At 41.5% G+C, this 22722-nt stretch overlaps 1 protein-coding gene and 1 long non-coding RNA gene across 2 annotated transcripts in view; one reads left to right on the forward strand and one right to left on the reverse strand.

Moving 5' to 3' along the window:
• Window positions 1–1928: 1928 nt before the first annotated feature.
• The window catches only part of pikfyve (phosphoinositide kinase, FYVE finger containing), a 54683-nt gene continuing 33889 nt past the window's right edge, over window positions 1929–22722 (reverse strand). Inside the window, 24 exon segments of the mRNA XM_051958673.1 lie at window positions 1929–2361; window positions 3372–3446; window positions 3527–3788; window positions 3972–4100; window positions 5787–5890; window positions 6030–6206; window positions 7124–7183; window positions 7651–7742; window positions 10581–10661; window positions 10745–10840; window positions 13396–13513; window positions 13701–13722; window positions 13724–13830; window positions 14646–14664; window positions 14666–14705; window positions 14972–15070; window positions 15931–16085; window positions 16157–16234; window positions 16236–16266; window positions 17068–17181; window positions 17269–17447; window positions 18186–18357; window positions 20461–20532; window positions 20626–20726. Of these exon segments, the coding sequence (XP_051814633.1) occupies window positions 2246–2361; window positions 3372–3446; window positions 3527–3788; window positions 3972–4100; window positions 5787–5890; window positions 6030–6206; window positions 7124–7183; window positions 7651–7742; window positions 10581–10661; window positions 10745–10840; window positions 13396–13513; window positions 13701–13722; window positions 13724–13830; window positions 14646–14664; window positions 14666–14705; window positions 14972–15070; window positions 15931–16085; window positions 16157–16234; window positions 16236–16266; window positions 17068–17181; window positions 17269–17447; window positions 18186–18357; window positions 20461–20532; window positions 20626–20726 (2499 nt within the window). The 3' untranslated portion in view covers window positions 1929–2245.
• On the forward strand, window positions 6900–7885 carry LOC127537059 (uncharacterized). The gene is made up of 2 exons (XR_007946454.1): window positions 6900–7305; window positions 7373–7885. It is a non-coding gene; the product is annotated as an uncharacterized LOC127537059 (long non-coding RNA).

Raw genomic sequence — 22722 nt, forward strand, 5'->3', positions numbered from 1 at the left:
AGCCTGAGGAGTCAGATCAACATAAAATATCGGTATCTGCAGATTTCCAAATTCAGGTTTTGGAATTGGATCAAAAATTTCAAAAATGTGGATCGGTGCAACCCTACTTGGCAAACATGTTTTCACTGATGAGGATCAAACTCTCTGAGGTGTGATCAATGACCTGGAGCTCTGCAGAGACACCAGAGCTCCACAGGACAACAGCTGTGATGCAGAGACATCCAGAGATGTTCACCGTCTTTCTTGGCCTAAATTGTTCCTTCAGGCTTTCTTCCCCACCCTCCTCTTCTCCCATCCCTCTTCCTCTTCACAGCTATCTGCAACTGAACAATCTAGTATTTTACTTCACCATCAAAACAACTTGTCAAGGTCTAGAATATATTTTGAATTTACAGTTTTACAAATATACAATTTACAGTTAATGTTGCAGTTTTTATCCTTTGTAAATTTGTCCCGTGGGCTGAAATGGACCGTCTGGTGGGCCGGTTTTGGCTCGCAGGCCATATGTTTGACACCACTGGTAAAAATGATGAGAGTAGATTAGTCGAGTATGTGACGTCATCAAGTAAGCTGGTGTTCCGACTGCACATTAACAATGCGTTCTCCTGTTCTTGGAAGTCTGCACTCCCGAGTCCGAACGACCAGCACATATACAGTCTATGGGCCAGCACAATTTTAGTGTTGTTGTACGCTGCAGAAAACAGGCCGAAGTTAAAGCAATAGTTCAGCTAATTAGTTCCATGTAGACGGATGTTTTCCTCCCACTCACTCACGCTCCCCTTGACATCCCTCTGCGTCCCACTAGGGGGGCACGCCCCACTATTTAAGAAACACTGGTATAAATTAATGGGTAGTGTTGGTAGAATTTACCAATTCTAATATACTTTACTTGCTGACTAAAACAATAAAGTAAATTTTAAACAGTTTAAATTGATAGTATTTACGACTCTCAACAATCCCTTTTTACAGTGTAGTCTCAATGCTAGTCGCTATTATCCCCACACTACTCATTACACTCTATGCTAATCATTAGCATCCCTACACTAGCCATTTCCGTAGTGTCAGTTACTTTACGCTAGTAACTGACATTTCAAGGCTAATGACTTGTATTTCTTCCCTTGTTTGTCTTTAAATTAACCAGTTGTGTCTTATATAAAAGATGACAAAATGATAGTCATTAGCATCCCTCAGTTAGTCATACTATAGATTAGTTATTAGTGTCCCTTTGCTCACCATACAACTCCAATCACGAGCATGTCTAGATTAGCCACTGTGTTGATCATTAGCATCCCTACGCGAGCCATTATATTCTATGCTAGTAACTAGCATCTCTATGCTAACGACTTTCATTTCTTTTCCCATTTCTGTTTGCCTTCTAATTAACCAGTTGTTTTATAAAAGGTGACAAAATTAAAATCGCCTTTAGGCTTGCTCTGGGGGTCAGGCATTTGGGTTCTGTAAAGCGTCTTGAGACGAGTTGACTGTAATTGACGCTATATAAATAAAATTGAATTGAATTGAATTGAAAATGCTAGTCATTAGCATCCCTTCAATAGCCATAATACTGTAGGCTAGTCATTAGCATCCTTCTGCTAGCCATACTACTATGTGTTAATCATTAGCTTCTCTACGCCAGCCATTATATTCTCCACTAGTCATCATATTCTACGCTAACGACTTGCATTTCTTTCCCTCTTTGTCTCTTTATTTAACAGGTTGTTTTGTGTATAAAAGATTAGGAATTATTGTAAGAAGACCATTGAAGCTTCTGTGCCATTAACCGAAAGACATGAAACAGAAAAGCAGGAAATATTTGTGTTTTTTCTAAATGTTTAAGATAGTTTATAGTCATTTACTGTAAAGACATGACAAATACGGTATTTTAAAAGTCTCGATCCATTTGCTGTCATGAACACAGAAATCGCTGATGTTGTTAATAACCTTTAATAGTTACATCATCTCTGTACATTTACAAACTTTAATTACATAATTAGTCTGTTTTAAACTAAAACCAGCAACTGACGGGTTCATGGCACCGACTATAAAAGAACCAGAGTTGGACCTGAAAACACTGATGGGATAAAAACGGATCTGAAGTGTTTTAATGCCACTCTGTTCCGCTGGAATGATTCTGTGCTGATCTGGGTTCAGTCTGAACTGGGTCCACTGTGCTTCTGGACCTCAGGAAGGTTCTGGTGTTTGTGCAGTTAGAGTCCGGCTGGTTTGGGTTCGGCAGCATTTGGACTCAGCAGTTGGTGCCCAGACCGGCCCAGTGGTCCGGAACCATCAGGAAGTATTTGTCCATGGCCTCACAGAACCGAGCCCGGTACAGTTCTGGAGAAACCACGGTGGGCATCTTCCCTGGAGACCAAACGCAACGAGACAACAGGTTCAGGTGACCAGTTAGCAGCAGCTCTACTTTAACCACACATTCATTTAATCAAAGCCACAACGTGCACATCACGTGCACGAAACAACCCTGTTATACCGAAGTCTTGATTCAACAGAATAAACCTTGACATGCTAATGGCTAATCTAGGGATGCTAATGACAATCTTACAAATTGAAATGTCTCCTTTTCTAGACTGATAAGGGCATCCCAACAAAAGCAACTAGCGTCTCTAGACTAGTCATTAGCATGTTTACGTTAGCTCCTAGCATCGCTATTGACTTTCGCCCATTTACTGTGGATTTTCTATTTGAAACAGCATTGTGCACTTTATAGCCTGATTATAGTTAGCTTAGAGATTACAACGGCTAGACATCCTAGAGTATTCATTAGCATTCCCAGGCTAACAACTAACACTTTTCTATATATATAGCACCAGTTTACAACATTCCATCTCACAGCGTTTAACGTGCTAAGGTACAAACTTTATGAACTCCAAACAAGGAACAGAGAATCAAACACTCCAGAGCTGTCTCTGGATTCCCTCTGAGCAGCAACCAGTGACGGGAAGGAACCAAAAACCCATTAACAGGGAGGAAAAAACCTCAGACAGAACCAGACTCAGGGAAGGTGGATATCTGCCTCGACTGGTTGGGATGAGGAGTTATAACAGATGAATAGTCCAGGATGCTAGTGGCTAGTCCATAGAGACTAGCAATAGCTTGTAGCTACTAGTCACTAGCTTAGGGATGTAACTGACTACGACTAGTTATTATACTCTTTAAGCTAGTCACTAGCAGACCAGCAGGGTTAGTAGTATTTAAACAGAACCTGTTTTCATTTCAAGTTGGTTGCTGCAGGAGATGTGATGAAGCTCACATCTTCCTTCAGATTCTCTAAAGCTGCTACTAAACCTTTTCTAGAAGAACCAACAGTGACTGAGTGCAGCAGTAGAAAGTAAATCTGATCTGGTGTTCTTCACCTTGACCTCCCAGGATTCCAGTGGATTTGACGACCATCTCCAGCCTCTTGTCCCAGGTGAAGGTCCTGATGTAATCTGCAGGAAGCAGCAGAAGTAGTTAAAACATCTGATCAAACCCCACGCTGCTCCTCCAGACCTCCACCTCCTCGACTCACCGATGATCCCGACCACCAGCTGGTCCGTGGCGTCGTCTCGTCCAACCAGCAGCGAGTAGTCGATGATGAGGTGGCTGGACAGGAAGTAGGCGTCGCTGTGGATGGCGGCCCTCAGGATGGCCTTGCAGTGGGAGCGGATGTACAGAGGGTTGTCATGGATCAGCTTCAGCAGGTTCTCGTCCAGCAGAACCACCTCACAGCTCTCCTTCCCAGAGTCCATCTTCACGTTCCGGTTCCTCAGAGAACCTTTGAGGTCAAACACCTGCAGAGGAAACGTCATCAGTGGAAACATCTCAGCGATGTTTCTGAAGACACAAAACTACCACAAAGACAGCATGAGAGGAAATGCCTTGAAAACAAAAGGTGAAGAAACATTTCCACTGATTCTGGTTTGTCCTGATCTCGATTCTGAACCAGTAGAACCAATAAAACCAGTAGAACCCACCTGAGCCATCTTCCTTCCATAGAACAAGTTCTCCATCACCAGCAGGTCCAGCTTTTTCTCCGTGTTGTTCTGAGAGTTCTTGTATCCGATCCGGTAAACTCCCAGGATCTTAGCCAGAGCTGTGGGTCGCTGAGGAGACAAACATGGAGGTTACTCATTGAGACGGCTCGGTTCTGTCTAGGCTCAAGGTTCGGTTCCATTACAGAACATTTAGAACATTACAGAATATGTAGAACATTGCAGAACATTACATAACATTTAGAACATAACAGAACATTTAGAACATTACCGAACTTAGAACATTACAGAACATGTAGAACGTTACGGAACATAATAAGAACAAACATAGCTCCTCCTCCTTCTCCTCCGTCTCCTACACGTCTCCACAGCTGCAGCCACTTCCGTTCCAGCACCTGTATCCATCTCTGACACAGAGACAGGGCTGATGTTGGAGCTTCAGAGACTTTGCTCTGGGAAGGCAGCTGGCCCAGATGGTGTATGTCCAAGACTGCTTAAAGACTGTGCTGCACAACTGTGTCAACCTCTCCACAGGATCTTCAGCCTGAGTCTACAGCTGGGACGGGTGCCTGCTCTGTGGAAAACATCCTGTATTGTACCGGTACCAAAAATCAAATGTCCGGCTGAACTAAATGACTACAGACCTATGGCCCTGACCTCACACATCATGAAAACTCTGGAGCGGCTGGTTTTACATCTACTTCTTTGATTTTTCAAATGCATTCAACTCCATCCAACCCACCATCCTCAAAGACAAGCTCACAGAGATGGGAGTGGATCCTTCCTGTGTTTCATGGATCACAGATTACCTGACAGGAAGGCCACAGTTTGTCAGGCTGGGGAACTGTGTTTCTGGGACATTAATGAGTAGTACTGGAGCTCCACAAGGAACAGTCCTGGCTCCATTCCTGTTCACACTGTATACATCTGACTTCAAATCCAGCACTGAGTCCTGCCACATTCAGAAATACTCTGATGACTGCTATCGTGGCATGTATCAGAAATGGATATGAAGCTGAATACAGAGATCTGACAAGTGCCTTCAGTGACTGGAGTCACAAAAACTGCTGCTACTCAACGCCTCAAAGACAAAGGAAATGATCATAGATTTCCGCAGGTCCAAACCCCCTCTTCATCCAGTGAACACTTGTGGACATCGCGATGGTGACATCATATAAATATTTAGGTGTCCACCATGATAATAAGTTGGACTGGTCTACAAACGTAGACTTCATCTACAAAAGGGCCAGAGCCGACTTTATTGCCTCAGAAGACTTCGATCACTAGACATCTGCAGTAAGATGCTGCAGATGTTTTATCAGTCTGTGGTAGCAGGTGTCCTGTTTTATGCTGCAGTCTGCTGGGGAGGCAGCATAAAACAGAAGGATGCAAGGCGTCTGCACAAACTGATTAAAAAAGCTGCTCTGTGGTTGGAATCACAATGAACACATTGGAGGATGAAGTGGAGAGACGGACACTTAGAAAGATGGAGGCCATTCTGACCAACATGGATCATCCACTTCACATCTGCCTCAATGAACAACGAAGCATCAGTGGACAGCTCCTATCCCTGCGCTGCAAGACCGAAAGATTTAGGAAATCTTTCTTGCCATCAGCAGTCAGGCTATTCAATTCAAAATTAAACATAAGAACCCTGACAACTGAATTTCCCTTCGGGGATGAATAAAGTGATTCTGATTCTGATGTAGAACGTTGCAGAACATTTAGAACATTACAGAACATTTAGAACATTACAAAACATTTAGAACATTACAGAGCATGTAGAACTACTGGTACCTTCTGCTGCACGGCTCCGGTGATGTAGGTGAAGTAATGAGGAGCAAAGTCCAGGAAGGACTGGACCTCCAGCCGAGGCATCTGCTTCAAGATGAACCGGTCATCTGACGGGAGAACACGTAGAACGTTTAGAGCATTACAGAACATGTAGAACATTACAGAACATGTTAAACTAGACCTTAAAGTGTGTTTGGATGTTACCTGAGAACAATGAACCCTAACCCTTGGCGTTGGTTTCCATACCTTCTGTAGCGTAGAACACAGCTCCAGACTTTCCTCCTCTCGCCTGCCAGTTGACACAGTGCGACAGCGACCGGACAAAGTCCTCTTCACTGCTTTCCATGATCTCCTCTCGCATCTTGTGGAACTCCTTGGCGTAGTAGATCCGGCAGTAGAACTTGGCGTTGGCGTCGGAGAATTCTGAGGAGAGAAGGTTGTTGACTGGAGGTCAGAGTTGAATCCACAAAGTTTCATCACAGAAGACAGTTTTTATAAAGGTCCAGTAATTCTGAGGTTCTGATTCAGGTTCTACTTAACATGTCTATGTAGATTCTCCTTCATCCAGGTGTTGGTAATCATGGACGCTTCAGTAGAAACCAACTGGACTTCTCTGGTATGTTCAAGAATCTACCAGAGAAACTACCAGAATCTACCAGAAACATCTTCTAGAACCTACCAGAGAGGTCCAGAAACATCTTCTAGAACCTACCAGAGAGGTCCAGAAACATCTTCTAGAACCTACCAGAGAGGTCCAGTTGGTTTCCAACATTGCTTCTGAACAAATTAACTGAGTTTTAACTAAAACATTTTCTCTTTTCTTCATTTCTAGTGAAGAATCGTCGGATCAGAGATGGTTTTAAATGAGAATAAACCAACTGATGAAACTAAAACAGGACTTCAGTTTGTCCTCTAGCCCTTTAACACAATTATTTTGGTTTTTCCTCAAACTATCTTCTCTTTGTTCCTTCATAATCTCGATCTTCTTTGGGATGTTTCATCTTCTTTTTCTTCTTTGTCTAACTTCTTCTCAGTCTTCCTCTGCATCACCTGGTTCTTCAGATGTTTTAGCTTTACATTCTTCTCTTTATTCCTTCATTCTAATCTTCTTCTTCCTCCTGCTCTCCTTAATGTTCCTGGTTTCCATCCTATTCTTTCTATTCTCCTCGTTATTAATCTTATGTCATTATATTCTGCCTTCATCTGCTCGTTCATACATTCATGAAGAAATCTTCACCTTCAGGTTTGTCCTTATTTAAATAGAAACTGATCTTCAGCTCACTTTTCTGTTTCTGAGTCTCGTTAAGGTTTAAAATTGATGAAGAATCGGTTCAACTCACGCAGCTCGATGTGAGGATTCAGAGTCTGTTTCTTCTGTTTATCAGCCGAGTCTGATTCCTCTGCAGAAAGGAAGTAAACAAGTAAACATTTAGAGGCTTTAAGGAAGTAAACAAGGTAAATGTTTAGAGGCTTTAAAGAAGTAAACAAGTAAACATTTAGAGGCTTTAAGGAAGTAAACAAGGTAAATGTTTAGAGGCTTTAAAGAAGTAAACAAGTAAACATTTAGAGGCTTTAAAGAAGTAAACAAGGTAAATGTTTAGAGGCTTTAAAGAAGTAAACAAGTAAACATTTAGAGGCTTTAAGGAAGTAAACAAGGTAAATGTTTAGAGGCTTTAAAGAAGTAAACAAGTAAACATTTAGAGGCTTTAAAGAAGTAAACAAGTAAACATTTAGAGGCTTTAAAGAAGTAAACAAGGTAAATGTTTAGAGGCTTTAAAGAAGTAAACAAGGTAGACATTTAGAAGCTTTAAATGTTTATCTTCAGGTAAACGTTTAGAAGCTCTGACTCTGCTCTTATTAAACTCACTGATGGCTTCGGCGTCGCTGCTGCTGCGGTTCTGAGACGACGTCGACTCGTTGGGTCGAGCCGGACTGTTCTTCATCCGACCGTCGACACTGCTGGAAAGAAAACAGGAAATGTACTGGATTGAACCCGAGAGTTTATTCAGTTTAAGAGTTCAGTCTGCTTTGTTCCTTCTGTTGTTTTAATGTTTTATTTAAAAAAATCAACTAATAAAACTCTTTAATGCCTTTTATTTCAATGACCCAAACATGTCCTGAGTTTTTTGAAATCATCAACATGTCATCAGTTTTTCAGTTAATATGTTTAAATAAGTCATTATTTACTCTTCATATATTTAAGTTTTCTATTGAATCATCTTCTAGCTCAGCTTTGGTCTCCACCAGAAACCAAAATAATATTCACCTTTTTAGTCTTTTCCCAAGAGGATCTCCTGATTTACTCTGAGCTGGTTTAGTTTCCATCAGTCTTAATTACAGAGAATTAGACTGAAAGAAAATGACTGTGTAATATTTAATAATTAAATTCACTCATGTGAGAACTTCAGTTTGTTATTAACTGTGTAATATTATGGGATTTATTTCTATTTTGGTTGTGTATTATGATTAAAGGACCTACAGCTAAACAACCTTATTTCATTTCATTCTGCAGAGACACAAAACATGAAAAATGTATTTAGAAACACAGGAAAGGTTCAAAAAAGTTAACAAATTTAAATCAATGTGAGTTTATTCTAATCAGAAGCACTTTGAGCCGTTTGTTTTGATGCTAGTTCTGGTGTTTCCTTCCGTCCTTTAAAAAAGCTGTGAGTTGAAGGACATGAAGGAGCTCTGAGGACGTTCTTCAGCTTTTATCTGACCTTTCATTGATCAAATTATTCTTTAATTTTTTTTTTTAAATCTGTTTATTGAATCTTTACAACTGTTCACACAAAATAACAGTGTAGAGCTTAATTTGCAGAACACCAGATATACATGCATATCCATATATATGTACACATGCAGACTGAATGTAGTGCTCCAATGTTCTTTTTTTCCCTTCCCTCCCCCCTCCCCTTTTTTTAAATGAAAAAAAGAGAGAAAAAAAACAACAAAAAACAAAACAAAAACCCCAGAACAAAACAAAAAAAAAGAAAAAAAAATAATAATAAACAAAATAAAATGGGGAGATGGGGGGGGGTATTATTTTGTCCCTAGTTCAACTGTTTACATGTTTGTGTTTGTCAAAGTATTCCAGAAAACCGCTCCATGTCAAATAAAAATCATTTGCCCTTCCTTTTAATTCAAACCTTATCTTTTCTACCTGAACATGCTTCATAACATCATGTAGCAGGTTAGTATAGGTGGGAGGGTTTTTTGATTCCAATTTAAGAGGATCAGTCTTCTGGAAAGTACTGTGACAAATTTTACAATTACTTTTGTCTACTCGAGAGAGTAACCGTGACAGAGATACTCCAAACAATGCAAGTACCGGGTCAGGATGCAATTGTGTTTCACAAACATTTGATAACATAGCAAATATTTTAGTCCAATAAGGCATTATGTTTGGGCATCTCCAGAAGGTGTGTGCGAGTGTCGTTTGGTTCTTGGCCGCATCTGTCACATGCAGTGTTCACTCCATGGAACATTTTGGAGAGTCGCACTTTAGAGAGGTGAAGCCTGTGTAGGACTTTGAATTGTAATATCCGTGTCGGGCACAAGTTGAAGATGAGTGGACGTTTTCTTGAGCCTTGGTCCATTGTTTATTGGTAATGACTATTCCCAGGTCCTGTTGCCATGCTTCTTTTAAATGGTCAAGTGAAGGCATATATTCCTTATCAAACAGTTCTGTACAGATTATGGACATTGAACCTTTCTTCAATGGATCTTTTAAAAGCACAGTATTCATTTCGGAGTTAGGGGGCTGGTAAGGAAAAGATGGAAATGATGCTTTATAAAGCTACGAATTTGTAGATATTTAAAAAAATCAGTATTTGACAGTTGATATTTTTCACAAATCTGATCAAAAGTCGTAAACACTCCTTCATAAAATAAATCTTGCACAGAGGATATTCCTTTGGCTTTCCATTGAGAATATGAGATTTCATTAAGTGTTGCAGTAAATTCATGATTTTGTGTAATCGGAGTCAGTATTGAAGCATCTTTCCATTTAAAATGTTTTCTAATTTGGACCCAGATCTTAACAGAATGAGAAACCACCGGATTTTTTATTTTTGGGGTTGTTGTCTTCAAAGCAGCATAGATCAAAGCTTGCAATGAAGTTGAATGACAACTTTGATTTTCCATCTCAACCCAATCAGCCCCTCTAGAGTTACACCAAAAAGACAAAGCTCTGATATTACAAGACCAATAATAGAATCTAAAACGAGGCAATCCCATTCCCCCAAGTTCTTTCGGGCTTTGTAAGAAAAATTTCTTAATCCTAGGATTTTTTTATTCCAAATAAATTTGGAGAATGATCTATCTAATTTGGTGAAAAATGCTTTAGTAATATAAATAGGTATGTATTGAAATAAGAATAAAAACTTGGGCAGAATATTCATCCTTATTATATTGATTCTTCCCGCTAGAGAGACTGGGAGGTTGCTCCATTTTTCTAAGTCTTGTTTTGTTTGCTCAAACAGGGTTAGAAAATTATGCCTTAAAAGACCGGAAAATTCTTGTGTTATGTTAATCCCCAGATATTTAAAATTGCTTGAGATTGTAAATGGGTAATGCTAAAGGTGGACTTTGATTGTTTGGCTGTGTCATTAATTAAAAACAGAACACTTTTAGAAAAATGTATTTTATAGCCTGATATCACTCCAAAATCTTTTAAAATTGACATTATAACAGGGAAATTATTCTTTAATTTTGAGACTAATCTGCAGATGAGTCAGTAATGAAGACAACTGTTGGTCTAAACTGACTGCTCCTTGAACAGAAACTTCCTGCTACCTGTTCACCGGCGGAGCTTCGTCTCCTCCTCCGGTCGACGCCTTTGACATATCATCCAGAGCCGTTTTATATTCTTTACAGCTGCAGGACAAAAGAGAAGGATTGAAACTTGGAAGGTAACATGAAGCAGAGAAGAAGAAGAAGAAATTGGCGGAGAAGGTCACCTGAGGGCGAAGGCGATGATGGAGCTGGGCTCTCGCTCACAGACGGCGATGGGAACCCTCTCATGTTCGTACATCAGGTAGTGTTTGTCTGGATCGCTGGAAATGACAGAAAATCTAAAAACTCTAAAAACATGAAAATTCTAAAAACATGAAAACACTAAAAACTCTCCTCAAATCAAGTTCTCTGACCTAAAGAATCCAAATTCTGTCTGCAGGAGGAGGTACTGAGGTGGTTGAAGGGAGTAAAACTATTTATTATTTTCATCCACAGTTTAAACTCTTCCACTGAGAGCTTTTGTGTTGACTACAGCTAAAACCTGCTTTTTCTGATCACTTTATGTTTGATCTGATTTGTGGGAATCATCAGTTCTACTCTTTATTAGTTTTACAGATTCTCTTTGACCCTTTCAGACCTACCATTGTGTTAATCCACCAGGACATATTCTTACATTTCTACATGCTGTCACTTTTATTTGCTTTGCATCAATCTAACTTTTATATTCCAGGTCTTGATAAATTGTACTGACTTATATTTGAACTATAAAAAAGTGCTTCAAAGTGCAATAAACCTAAAAAAATGAAGCTGAAACAAGCAGCTCCTGCTCTGATTGGTTGACTGATGCCAGGTAAGGTTGGTTAGAAAACTCAGAAAGTAACTCCAGCTGTAGACCGAATCTATAAACTCTGAATAAGGTTTAAAGCAGCCAACTAGAAAAGCACTCAGAGAGCGCAGACCTCCGCCAGGCCATCTGTCTGTTAACAGCATAACTCAGAACGTCATGGACGGATTGTATTGAGTTTCAACAGTTTGTGCAGAAAGCATAACATGCATGTACAGTGTAACAGCACAGTGTTTTGCATGCGGCGCCGCCACACGCACGTACCGTTGCGCTCGCGTGTGACGGTACCGTACGTGTCGCTAGTGATGGGTCTAACGACACTGAAGCCTCGACACGTGTCGGTGTGCGTATCACTGTAAGGCAAACCACGTGACCGACACAGTTGCTGTGTCGTTTGGTCTTGGAAGCGCCAAATCGTATTGATAAGGCGGAAAATGTGGCGACAGGTTTGTGGCTCGTGTTGCACCGACATTTTTGTGTACTTTGCGGCTTTGCGGTGGTTTCTTACTTGTTTGTGGATATCATCATGGATAATCAATCAAGGAAGAGGATCACTTTGATCTTATCACGGCGAATAAGGTAAATGCTCTTCCTGTTGTTGTTTCCACTATTTTTGGGGGTTATTGCAATTTATATTCAAACGAAATTGCTTACACAGATTTATTTGTAATTCTGACTGTAGGTGAAATGTAGGATTTGCTCTCAGGATTTGTCCTACAGGCAGTGGTCTGCAACTGGCGGCCCGCGGGCCAAAACTGGCCCGTCAGGAATAATATCTGGCCCCGCCAGATGATTTTGAAAATTTGATTTGGCACGGAGCCAAGCCGGTCCGTCACCGCAACACCAAAACTCGCGTGGTCGGGCTTGCTGCCGGGCGATTTCCGCGTTTGCCGCTACTGGTCGGGACACGGTTGTACTATTTCACTGAGCAACAGTGTGTACAAAACGTGTGTGTCTCAGGAGTCATTTTAATACATCTGTATTTCAGAATGAGACTTGTGTCCTAAGCAGCGGCGATCAGCTGTAGAAGCTCTGCTGCTCGCGGTATCACCAACACCACCACCCCACCCCCCACCCCCCCACCCCCCCGCAAGTTGGCCCGCTGTTCGATTGTTCGATTGCTGAGGCGTTACCGTACCCGACATGAGAACGAAGCTCGTGTTTGTTTCAGTGAATTAAATACATTTATTAATCATTTAAACTTTATTGTCCCACATGGGGCATTTGTCTTGACAATAAAGTGCAAGTTCAAGCAGGCACAACAATACGCAATGAGTGAAAAGTCTTTACTGAAGCCGCCTGCATGACTCTTTTCGTCCAGCAGATGTCGACATTTATACAGTAACAGTGTCGACAGCAGTGTCAACACAATTGGGAAATGTGCCCGATACACACACTAAGGTATCATGTACCCATCCCTACGTGTCGCCGCCGCTTCGTTTCGTCGGTCCCGACTCGCCCGGGCAGCCCGAAGCGGCCGCGGGGGATTCGGGCCGTCGCCCCGGGATCGTTGCAGCGCTGCAGCGCGGCGGCGGCGCCGCACGCACGTGACGGTACCGTCGCGCGGCACGTGTGTGACGGTTACCGCACGCGTCGCCGCCGCTTCGTTTCATCGGTCCCGACTCGTCTGGGAAGCCGAACCTGCCGCGGGGATTCGGCCGTCGCCCCGGGATCGTTGCAGCGACCTCTGCCTGTACAACTGAGAGATCTCTCAGTTGTACAAAGTCCTTCAAAAAATCCTGGATCCAGACGGTATCCGGTCACCTCCAAAATCTAAATCGATTGTTACATTTAGCCTTCCAGACATTCTGTAAAAATTTGGTGAAAATCCGTCCACAACGTTTTGAGTATGCTGTTACAGACAAACACACACACACACACACACACAACACACAAACACACACACACACACACACACACACACACACACACACACACACAGATGGACAGACAGACAGACAGACAAACAAACTCCTGTGATTACATAACCTCCTGGGAGGTAATAAGTGATCAATAATTAATGATACTGACAAGGGGAAGGGGATGGGTTGTAGCTGTTCCAGCAGGAAGTTGGCCAGGATGGCCTTCATGGTGGACTTCTCCTTCACCTGGCTGTCTGTGGAGCCCAGCAGGTGTCCATCAAACACATCTGGAAGACAAACAGACATGAGGATCTACAGATGACCAATCAGATTAATCAGACCAATCAGACCATCAGATCCACCAGATCAATCAGATCCACCAGATCCATCAGACCATCAGATCCACCAGATCAATCAGATCCACCAGATCCATCAGAGATCCCATCAGATCCACCAGATCCATCAGATCCATACCTTCAGGGAGGCTGACCGAGTCCTTGCTCGGAGAAGGATGGTCCTGGAGTTGTGGGTTCTGCTGTAGCGTCTCCAGGAGATGGCAGCAGAGAGGAGGTGATGGAGGGCAGCGTGCTGAGGAGGCGGTCCTCTGGGACAGGAAACAGGAAGTTAGAACAGGAAGTCTGTCTGATTATCAAACCATAACCTGAGAATCTAACCCAGAGGACAGACAGATAATCTAGAATCTTACAGAATAAAATACTGTCACTCTGTATTTCTATTGATTTTTTCTAGATTTTAGATATTTTTTATCTATTTCACTTTATTTATTTAACCTTCACTTCCTAACCTAATATTCTGTGTCATCTTATTGTTTATCCCTTTATTGAACATCCAGCTGCTGTAAGGAACTGAATTTTCTTCCAGGGGTTAATTTTTAACAAAGCTGAAGAAAACACTGAAGTGAATCCATGAACACCTCCATCAAACATCTCAAAAACATCTCAGGTCTACAAAGTTCTGCTCAAATGTTTCTGATAAAATCTAGATATTTATGAAGATATTTGTGAAATTTCAGCTTCAAATGTCAAACATTTACCTAGATATCTTTAAAAACAACCCCATCAGCTGTTTCTAGTCTCATTAAATGTGAGTCTGAGCAACGTCTGAGAAACTGTTATAGATAAAAACATGAAATCTTCTTGTGTCATTGATCCAGAATCTAATATTGGACAGCAGATCAATAATCTGATTATTGATCTACACTAAACAACCACAAAGAAACACTAAACACATTACCTCAATAAATATCTGACCAAACATCGTTAGAATCCAAAGTTCTGATGATGAAGTTCTATCAGATCAGGAGAACTCTGATGATGTTTAAAGAACTAAGTCTCTGCTTGCTCTGAGATCAGAAGCAGAAATGAAACATTCTCAGATCCAAATCTAGTTTCAACTCACCTTTGTCTCCATTCTGCACCCACAGGAGACGGGTTCCGAGGAGAAGCATCCAGGTTGTTCTGATTGGAGAACAGACAGAACATCAGTTCAGAGCCTCGAAAGCAAAGAAGAACGTTTTAATCCAGAACAGATAATAAAGTTCTCAAAGATGCTGAACATGACTGGACTTAAATGATCACAATATTCAGAATTAATAATCAGTCATCAGAGGAGAATGTTTGGTTCTTTAGAGGAGGAAGAATCATCTGAAGCTGAAGAAAAAACCAGTTTTGATCAGGTGACCAGGTGTGATGTCACTGACCAGGTGACCAGGTGAGGTGTTACCTTTGCTGCTGTCGTCGGCAGCTGGAGGTCGATGTCTTCCTGGACTCGGGGGAACAGACAGACGCTTCCTTCCTTTCTCCTGCTGGAACAGATCCTGAAGTCTGAAACAGGAAGTAGAATCAGAGAGAAGCTGAAACAGGAAGTAGAATCAAAGAGAAGCTGAAACAGGAAACAGAATCAAAGAGAAGCTAGAACAGGAAGTAGAATCAAAGAGAAGCTGGAACAGGAAACAGAATCAAAGAGAAGCTAGAACAGGAAGTAGAATCAAAGAGAAGCTGGAACAGGAAACAGAATCAGAGAGAAGCTGCTGTATGGACCAGAAAGAACATCTTCAGATCTACAGACAGAACTCAGGAAGGAATGTGGACATGTGATATCCAGAACATGTTACCGAGAATATGTGTTAAGTAGAACACATGTTTCTAGAACACGTGTTATGTAGAACCTTTGTTATGTAGAACGTGTTATCTGGAATATGTGTTATGTAGAACATGTGTTATCTACAACACATGTTGTCTAGAACATGTGTTTAATTAGATCGTGATATCTAGAACATCTGTTATCTAGAACACATGTTATGTCGAATACGTGTTATCTAGTTAACACGTGTTATCAACAACCTGTGCTATCTAGAACACATGTTAGCTGAACAGGTGTTTTCTCGAACACGGTGTTATGTAGAATACGTGTTATCAACAACGTGTTATCTTGAACACGTTTCTAGAACATGTGTTAGAGAACTAGAACACGTGCTATCTAGAACACGTAGAACAGTATTTCTGTTTCTGTCAGATCTAACACCACTGGTGTGTAAATGTTTCCACTGTGAGGTTAATAACGGCTCATCTGATCTATTTATCTGTTCCATGTGTTTTATTGATCCAGGGTGACATCTGGCTACTGATCCGATCAATGTATTGATTGATTCATGTGTTTTTATTGATGAACCGTGGTGGGGTACCTGGCATTCCAGGACTGCAGCATCTCACACAGACTCTGCTTCTTGACCACCAGCGACTCCAGAAGCGCCTGCAGCTGCTGAGGAGAGTCAAGACCACAGGACTGCAGTCGGACCTGCAGCTTATCGATCCAGCTCCTCAGCTCTGCCTCTTCCATCTGAAACACAAACACTCAGCCATCCGGAAACCCCACAAACAAACAAACAGGAGGAAACGAGGACACCTAACGTCCTTCTGGGCAAACAGGTCCTCCATCTTCTCCTCCCGGGTTTTACTGAAGGTGTCGGTCTTCAGGGAGGTTAGCCGGTTCGTCGATGGCCAGATAAACCTGAGTCACCCTGAGGAGGAAGGAAGGAAGCTAAAGACCCTGAAGTCTGATAGTCATCGGATAGTCCTGGAATGAGTTTTACTCATAGAACCAGAAATCTCACATTTAGATCCACAATCACTCGATGAACCAACAACCTGTCAGAACGTTCATCACAGCCTCATGACTGAGACAAAATTCCTATTGAGTTTTCAGCATCACCTGGTTATACCTCCATAGTAACTGATGATGTGGAGCTAGATCTCCATGATAACTGATGCCGTGGAGCCAGATCTCCATAGTAACTGATGATGTGGAGCTAGATCTCCATGATAACTGATGCCGTGGAGCCAGATCTCCATAGTAACTGATGATGTGGAGCTAAATCTCCATGGTAACTGATGATGTGGAGCCAGATCTCCATGGTAACTGATGATGTGGAGCCAGATCTCCATGGTAACTGATGATGTGGAGCCAGATCTCCATAGTAACTGATGATGTGGAGCTAAATCTCCATGGTAACTGATGATGTGGAGCCAGATCTCCATGGTAACTGATGATGTGGAGCCAGATCTCCATGGTAACTGATGATGTGGAGCTAGATCTCCATGGTAACTGATGCTAACAATAAAGAATCAGTAATTCATATAAACTATCATTTGAGCTCTTGATATCAAGATGCCAACAACAAACAGAACTTTCATAGCCGTGCACTAAGAGGTTAAACAGCCACTTTGAACTCTTCTTTACGGGTAGATTTCCATTACATCCATGCTCCAGAGGATAAACCCTTTGGTATTCAGCTCTCTCTAACATCTGCTGCTTCACTCACTTCTGAGAGAAGTCCTTGAGGTCCTGCTGCAGGTTGGCTTTTGAAGGTCCCAGGTTCCTGATGAAGATCTTTGGACGAGGAAGACAAATTTCCAGCAGCCTGACAGACGTGTAGCTGAAGAAACAGGAAACTCGGTTTACTTAGAGGTCAGTGATGCAGCAGGTCAGATAAACGATGTAGAGACAGGAGAATGGTCAGAACCTGAAGGATGCCACCATCTGATTGTAGGAGAAGTACTGGTGGTAGTCCTTGTGGATGGAGTGACCACAGGGCTCGGCGTTGGCCCGTCTGGTGTACTGGTGGCCGTAGAACCTCAGCTCCAGGTATTTGGCAAAAGACATGGACCAGGAGTCATTGGACAGAGGAACCACTGGGGTCACCTGAAGACATCAGCACGTTTATTTATGTTCACAGGTTGGTCTGGTGTCTAACTTCCTGTTTCAGTCACCACAGACCAAATGATGCTGCTGGAACATCTGGAGGAAATACTGATGCTACATCAGATCTGTTAGCATCTTTAATAGAAGCTACGTCAGATCTGTTAGCATCTTTAGCATAAGCTACATCAGATCTGTTAGCAATAGCATCTCAAACAGGAGCTGCGTCAGATCTGTTACCATCTCTAACAGAAGCTACATCAGATCTGTTAGCATCTCAAACAGAAGCTACATCAGATCTGTTAGCATCTCTAACAGAAGCTACATCAGATCTGTTAGCATCTCAAACAGAAGCTACATCAGATCTGTTAGCATCTCTAACAGAAGCTACATCAGATCTGCCAGTGTCTCAAACAGAAGCTTCATCAGATCTGTTAGCGTCTCTAACAGGAGCTGCATCAGATCTGTTAGCATCTCAAACAGAAGTTAGATCAGATCTGTTATGTTAAACAGAAGCTACATCAGATCTGCTAGGATTTCAAACAGAAGCTACATCAGATCTGTTAGCGCTCTAACAGAAGCTGCATCAGATCTTTTAGCATGTTAAACAGAAGCTACATCAGATCTGTTAGCGTCTCTAATAGAAGCTGCATCAGATCTGTTACCATCTTTAACAGAAGCTACATCAGATCTGTTAGCATTTCAAACAGAAGCTACATCAGATGTTTCTGTCTGACCCACCTGCTTGCAGATGCGGCACCAGGAGTAGTTGAGGATGGTGTGCTGGTATCCAGGTACAGGTGAGTCCAGCTCCTTCAGCACGATCTGAACACAGCCGCTGCCGTGGACGAAGCGCCGGATGTGATGCACCATGGGAGTCTCACAGAACATGCTGGGACACTGGTAGGAAGGTCTGGAGAACATGGAGAACATCTACAGTAAACTACACTGGTAGGAAAGTCTGGAGAACATGGAGAACATCTACACAGGGTTCCCACTCTTTCCCCGAAATGATTTTCCAGGATTTTTCCAGTCGGTACAGACACACGTTATCACATCATCCACTAATACGTTCCCGTCCCCCTCATTCTTTGGAATTATTCTTACTACAGCTGTAACTTGCATTTACCCAGATTGTTTCTATATTTATTACTCAGACATTTGATGTGCATCTACGGCTATAATTTATCTATGAAAAATAATTATGGCAGATGTATCATAGAATAATGCAAACAACCACAGATTACAGCGTAACAGTTCACTAGCATGACAAACTGGAGTTACAGTGTTCAACTGGGTAATTCTCAACTCTACTTTCTCTTCTCTTCCTACTTTCTCTGTTGCAATTGATTTTAAAATATTAGGATATTTTCAATAAATCACTGACCAATTTCCTTTGTTTCATATCAGTTTATTGCTTAACTCAGATTTTCTGCACATCTGGCACCTGCATTTCTCATGAAGATAATGTGTTTTTCTTCCCCCTCTTAAGCCCATATGGAGCCTAATATGGCTCTGCTGGCCTACTGGACAATTTAATGCAAACATATGGACAAAAATGCCACAATGTGCTTCAACTGTAACAAAATGTGCCCAGAAAATGACAGAACAAAGCCAAAATGTGACCTTAATACGAACCTGAAAAATACCAAAATGTGCTCTTGGTATGCCAGTATACACCTGAAAAAATGTGGTCAGATTAAAAACAAATTACCCAAAAATATGCCACCTAGCGTTCCAAAAGACAGCCCTAAATATGCCATATCCAGAATATGCCCAAATGTAGCTTCATTTGCTGATCAGGGTTTAAGAGGGTAAAGTTTGGTTCAGTGAGGAAAAATGTGCACAATGACATGTAAACAGTGGCCAGGACAGTTCACCCTCGTGCTCATCTGGTCCTGGTCTCTCCTAGTTCCATCGTTTATAACCTCGTTTATTGAGAACCTCTGCCCTCTGATATTCTGTGTTTATTGAGAACCTCTGCCCTCTGATATTCTGTGTTTATTGAGAACCTCTGCCCTCTGATATTCTGTGTTTATTGAGAACCTCTGCCCTCTGATATTCCGTGTTGGGTTTGCAGACTGACATGTTGATTGTTTACTCTGTAGTAATTGGACATTCTTGCTTATTAGCGTGTGCACGCTAAATTCACATTCCAGTGTCTGCAACTCAACCACCAATTGAGACGTACAGCCACGGCCATAAGTTTGGACTCAAGTACCATGACGCTTGTGAATCTTAGAAAATACCACAAAATTGTCACTTACAATACGTCACCGTGACGTCAGCATCATACGCAGGCGGACTTTTCGACTGAAAGTTTGATTTCAGACATGAAACGCTCAGCTGCACCCTCAACTGTTGTGGGAAGATGTAGTTTATGCGGACGCCACCACACACCTCGGCAGTGAGGGGGACGAAATGATGTTTCAGTGAAAGTGCGGGTGTCACAACACCCACACCACAGAATTCCTAATGTTGTTTTCATTCCCTTATTTTTATCAGCCAATAAAAAAACTGATCTACTGAGTGAAACGTGGCCCATGCCGGTTTAAGCCGCCGCTATGCTGATATCAGAGTTGTTTCATCTCGCAAGTTACAGTCAACTCAGGGGAATGCAAGTTTGATTGGCTGGTAGCGTCACATGGGGCGCTGCGGCTCGAAGCAGAGAAGCGCTATTTTATATACATTATGTGCCTTAATGTTGCCCAGAAATACGGTGACAACAGACATGCATGCGCATAACTTGTAACCCGTTTGCATTGACAGGGGGAGGATAAAAAAATTTTCTAGGACAAGTTAACCGTTTCCAGGACATTTTGACCTTTTTTCTCATTTTCCATATGTTTTCCATGACTGGAAAATTGGTCAGTCATTTTCCAGGTTTTCCAGGACATGTGGGAACCCTGCAATAAACTACACTGATATGAAGGTCTGGAGAACATGGAGAACACCTACAGTAAACTACACTGGTAGGAAGGTCTGGAGAACATGGAGAACATGTCTAATAACCCACCTGAAGCAGTATCGCTCCAGAAAGACGCCCAGAGAGAGATCGTTCTTCCCGTAGAACTCCATGGTGACGATCCTGCGGAAGACAGACCCCTCAGATTTATGAATTCTTCTGTAATTTTAGGTTATCTTAGATGTTCTGTGGTGATTCTGCTGCAGATCTTCTCACCAGGGGCTGACGCATGGGTTGGGAGCGTTGTTGGACTGAACGGAGGAGCTGCTGAACAGAACACAGAGTCTCTGGTGGTTGACGGGGTTGAGACAGTCCAGCTGGAGGAGACAAATGAAGAACGTTTAACAGATAATTCAGATTTTACATGAAATATGAGGAGTTCAGGCTCAACAGGAACAAACACACAGGAGTTCTTCTCTCAGCTTGTTCTCTTGATCATGTTTGTGCACTTCATTAAAATCCCAACAGATAAACAGGGAAGAAACACTGAAAACTACCCCCGAGTAGATAAAAGAATGACTATGCTCTAGGAATACAATAAATAGGAAACACAATAAATACCCTCAAACCTTCATTAAACCTCAAAAACAACAACTGCAACCACACACATTTCTTGTTTTGTCTTGAAAAATGGTCCAAAACTCAGAAAACTAAAACAGGAAGAGCACGTCTCCATCGCTGTCCATTAAAAAAAAACACACAAAATGCACAAAAACAAGACAAAGCGACAGAAGCAACAAATAAAACCACATAAATTAGACTCAAACAACAAAAAACAAGACAGAATTACACAAATTGACAAACAAGATCTAAAACGAGACAGAAAACAGCCATAGACACAAAATGACCCAGAAGACACACAAAATGAAAACAACTGACCAAAAAAGACACAAAATGGCAAAAAAAAACAAGACAATGTGACAGAAAAAAGACAAAAATACCAGAAACAAAACACCAAATGATACAAACTATACATACAAAGCAACAGAAATGAGACACAAGTTGGACACAAGTCAGCAAAAATGAGGCACAAAACAACAGAAACAAGATAAAACTATCCCAAAGACACATAAGCTGACACGAAACAGACACGAGACGACAAAACGAGACACAAAACACAAAAAACTAAATGATCGCACATTGGTGGAGATCCATCCATCATGGTGAAACCTCTTTCTACTGATGATGAACAGAGTAGAGAGGAAAAGTCTGAAAACATGGAGACAGAAGAACATCTGCATGAGACAACACGACAAGTGGGAGACAGGAAAGGAAACAGAAAGGGACAAAAACGAGACACAAAACGACAAAAACAAGACCGAAAATGACGGAAAAAAAACACAAACGACAAAAACAAGATCGAAAATGACAAAAAAAACACAACGACAAAAACAAGATCGAAAATGACAAAAAAGAAACACAAAACGACAGAACATGACAAAACAAGACCAAAAATGACGAAAAAAACACACAACGACAAAAACAAGATCGAAAATGACAAAAAAGAAACACAAAACGACAGAACATGACAAAAACAAGACCAAAAATGACGAAAAAAAACACAAAACGACAAAAACAAGATCGAAAATGACAAAAAAAACACAAAACGACAAAAACAAGATCGAAAATGACAAAAGAAACACAAAACGACAGAACATGACAAAAACAAGACCAAAAATGCCAAAAATGAGACAGGAAACAACAAAAACAAGACCAAAAATGATGAAAATGACGAAAATGACAAAAACGACGCAGAAAACAACAAAAACGAGACCGAAAATGACAAAAACGAGACAGAAAACAACAAAAACGACCAAAAATGACAAAAACGACGCAGAAAACAACAAAAACGAGACCGAAAATGACAAAAACGAGACAGAAAACAACAAAAACAAGACCAAAAAAATGACAAAAGTGAGACATGAAATGGGGGTAAGAATAAAAGCTACTGGATGAATAAATAAATGCAGCAGAAACAGTGAACAGAGGATCTAGTAGTTGGAGATCCATCCAGCATGGTGAAACATCTACTGATGATGATCAGAGTAGAGAGGAAACATGAGGTAGTCCAGGTGATTTGAATCAAATGTCAGCATCTGAAGCTCAGAGGTGGTTCATTTTCCCAAACGTCACACACGATGCATTCCAGCTGAAAATGTGGTGATCTATTGTTGTAGATTATCAGAATATTATGACTAAATGCTCTTTATGATTTCAAACTACTGGATAACTGTGAACTCATGTAATCTGTGGTTGTCATTGTGTATGTTTGTGTGTGCGTGGGTGGGTGGGGGTTATAGGTTTGTAATGTTG

The sequence above is a fragment of the Acanthochromis polyacanthus genome, chromosome 14 (genome assembly GCF_021347895.1).
Source record: "Acanthochromis polyacanthus isolate Apoly-LR-REF ecotype Palm Island chromosome 14, KAUST_Apoly_ChrSc, whole genome shotgun sequence".
NCBI classification, from domain to species: Eukaryota; Metazoa; Chordata; class Actinopteri; family Pomacentridae; genus Acanthochromis; species Acanthochromis polyacanthus.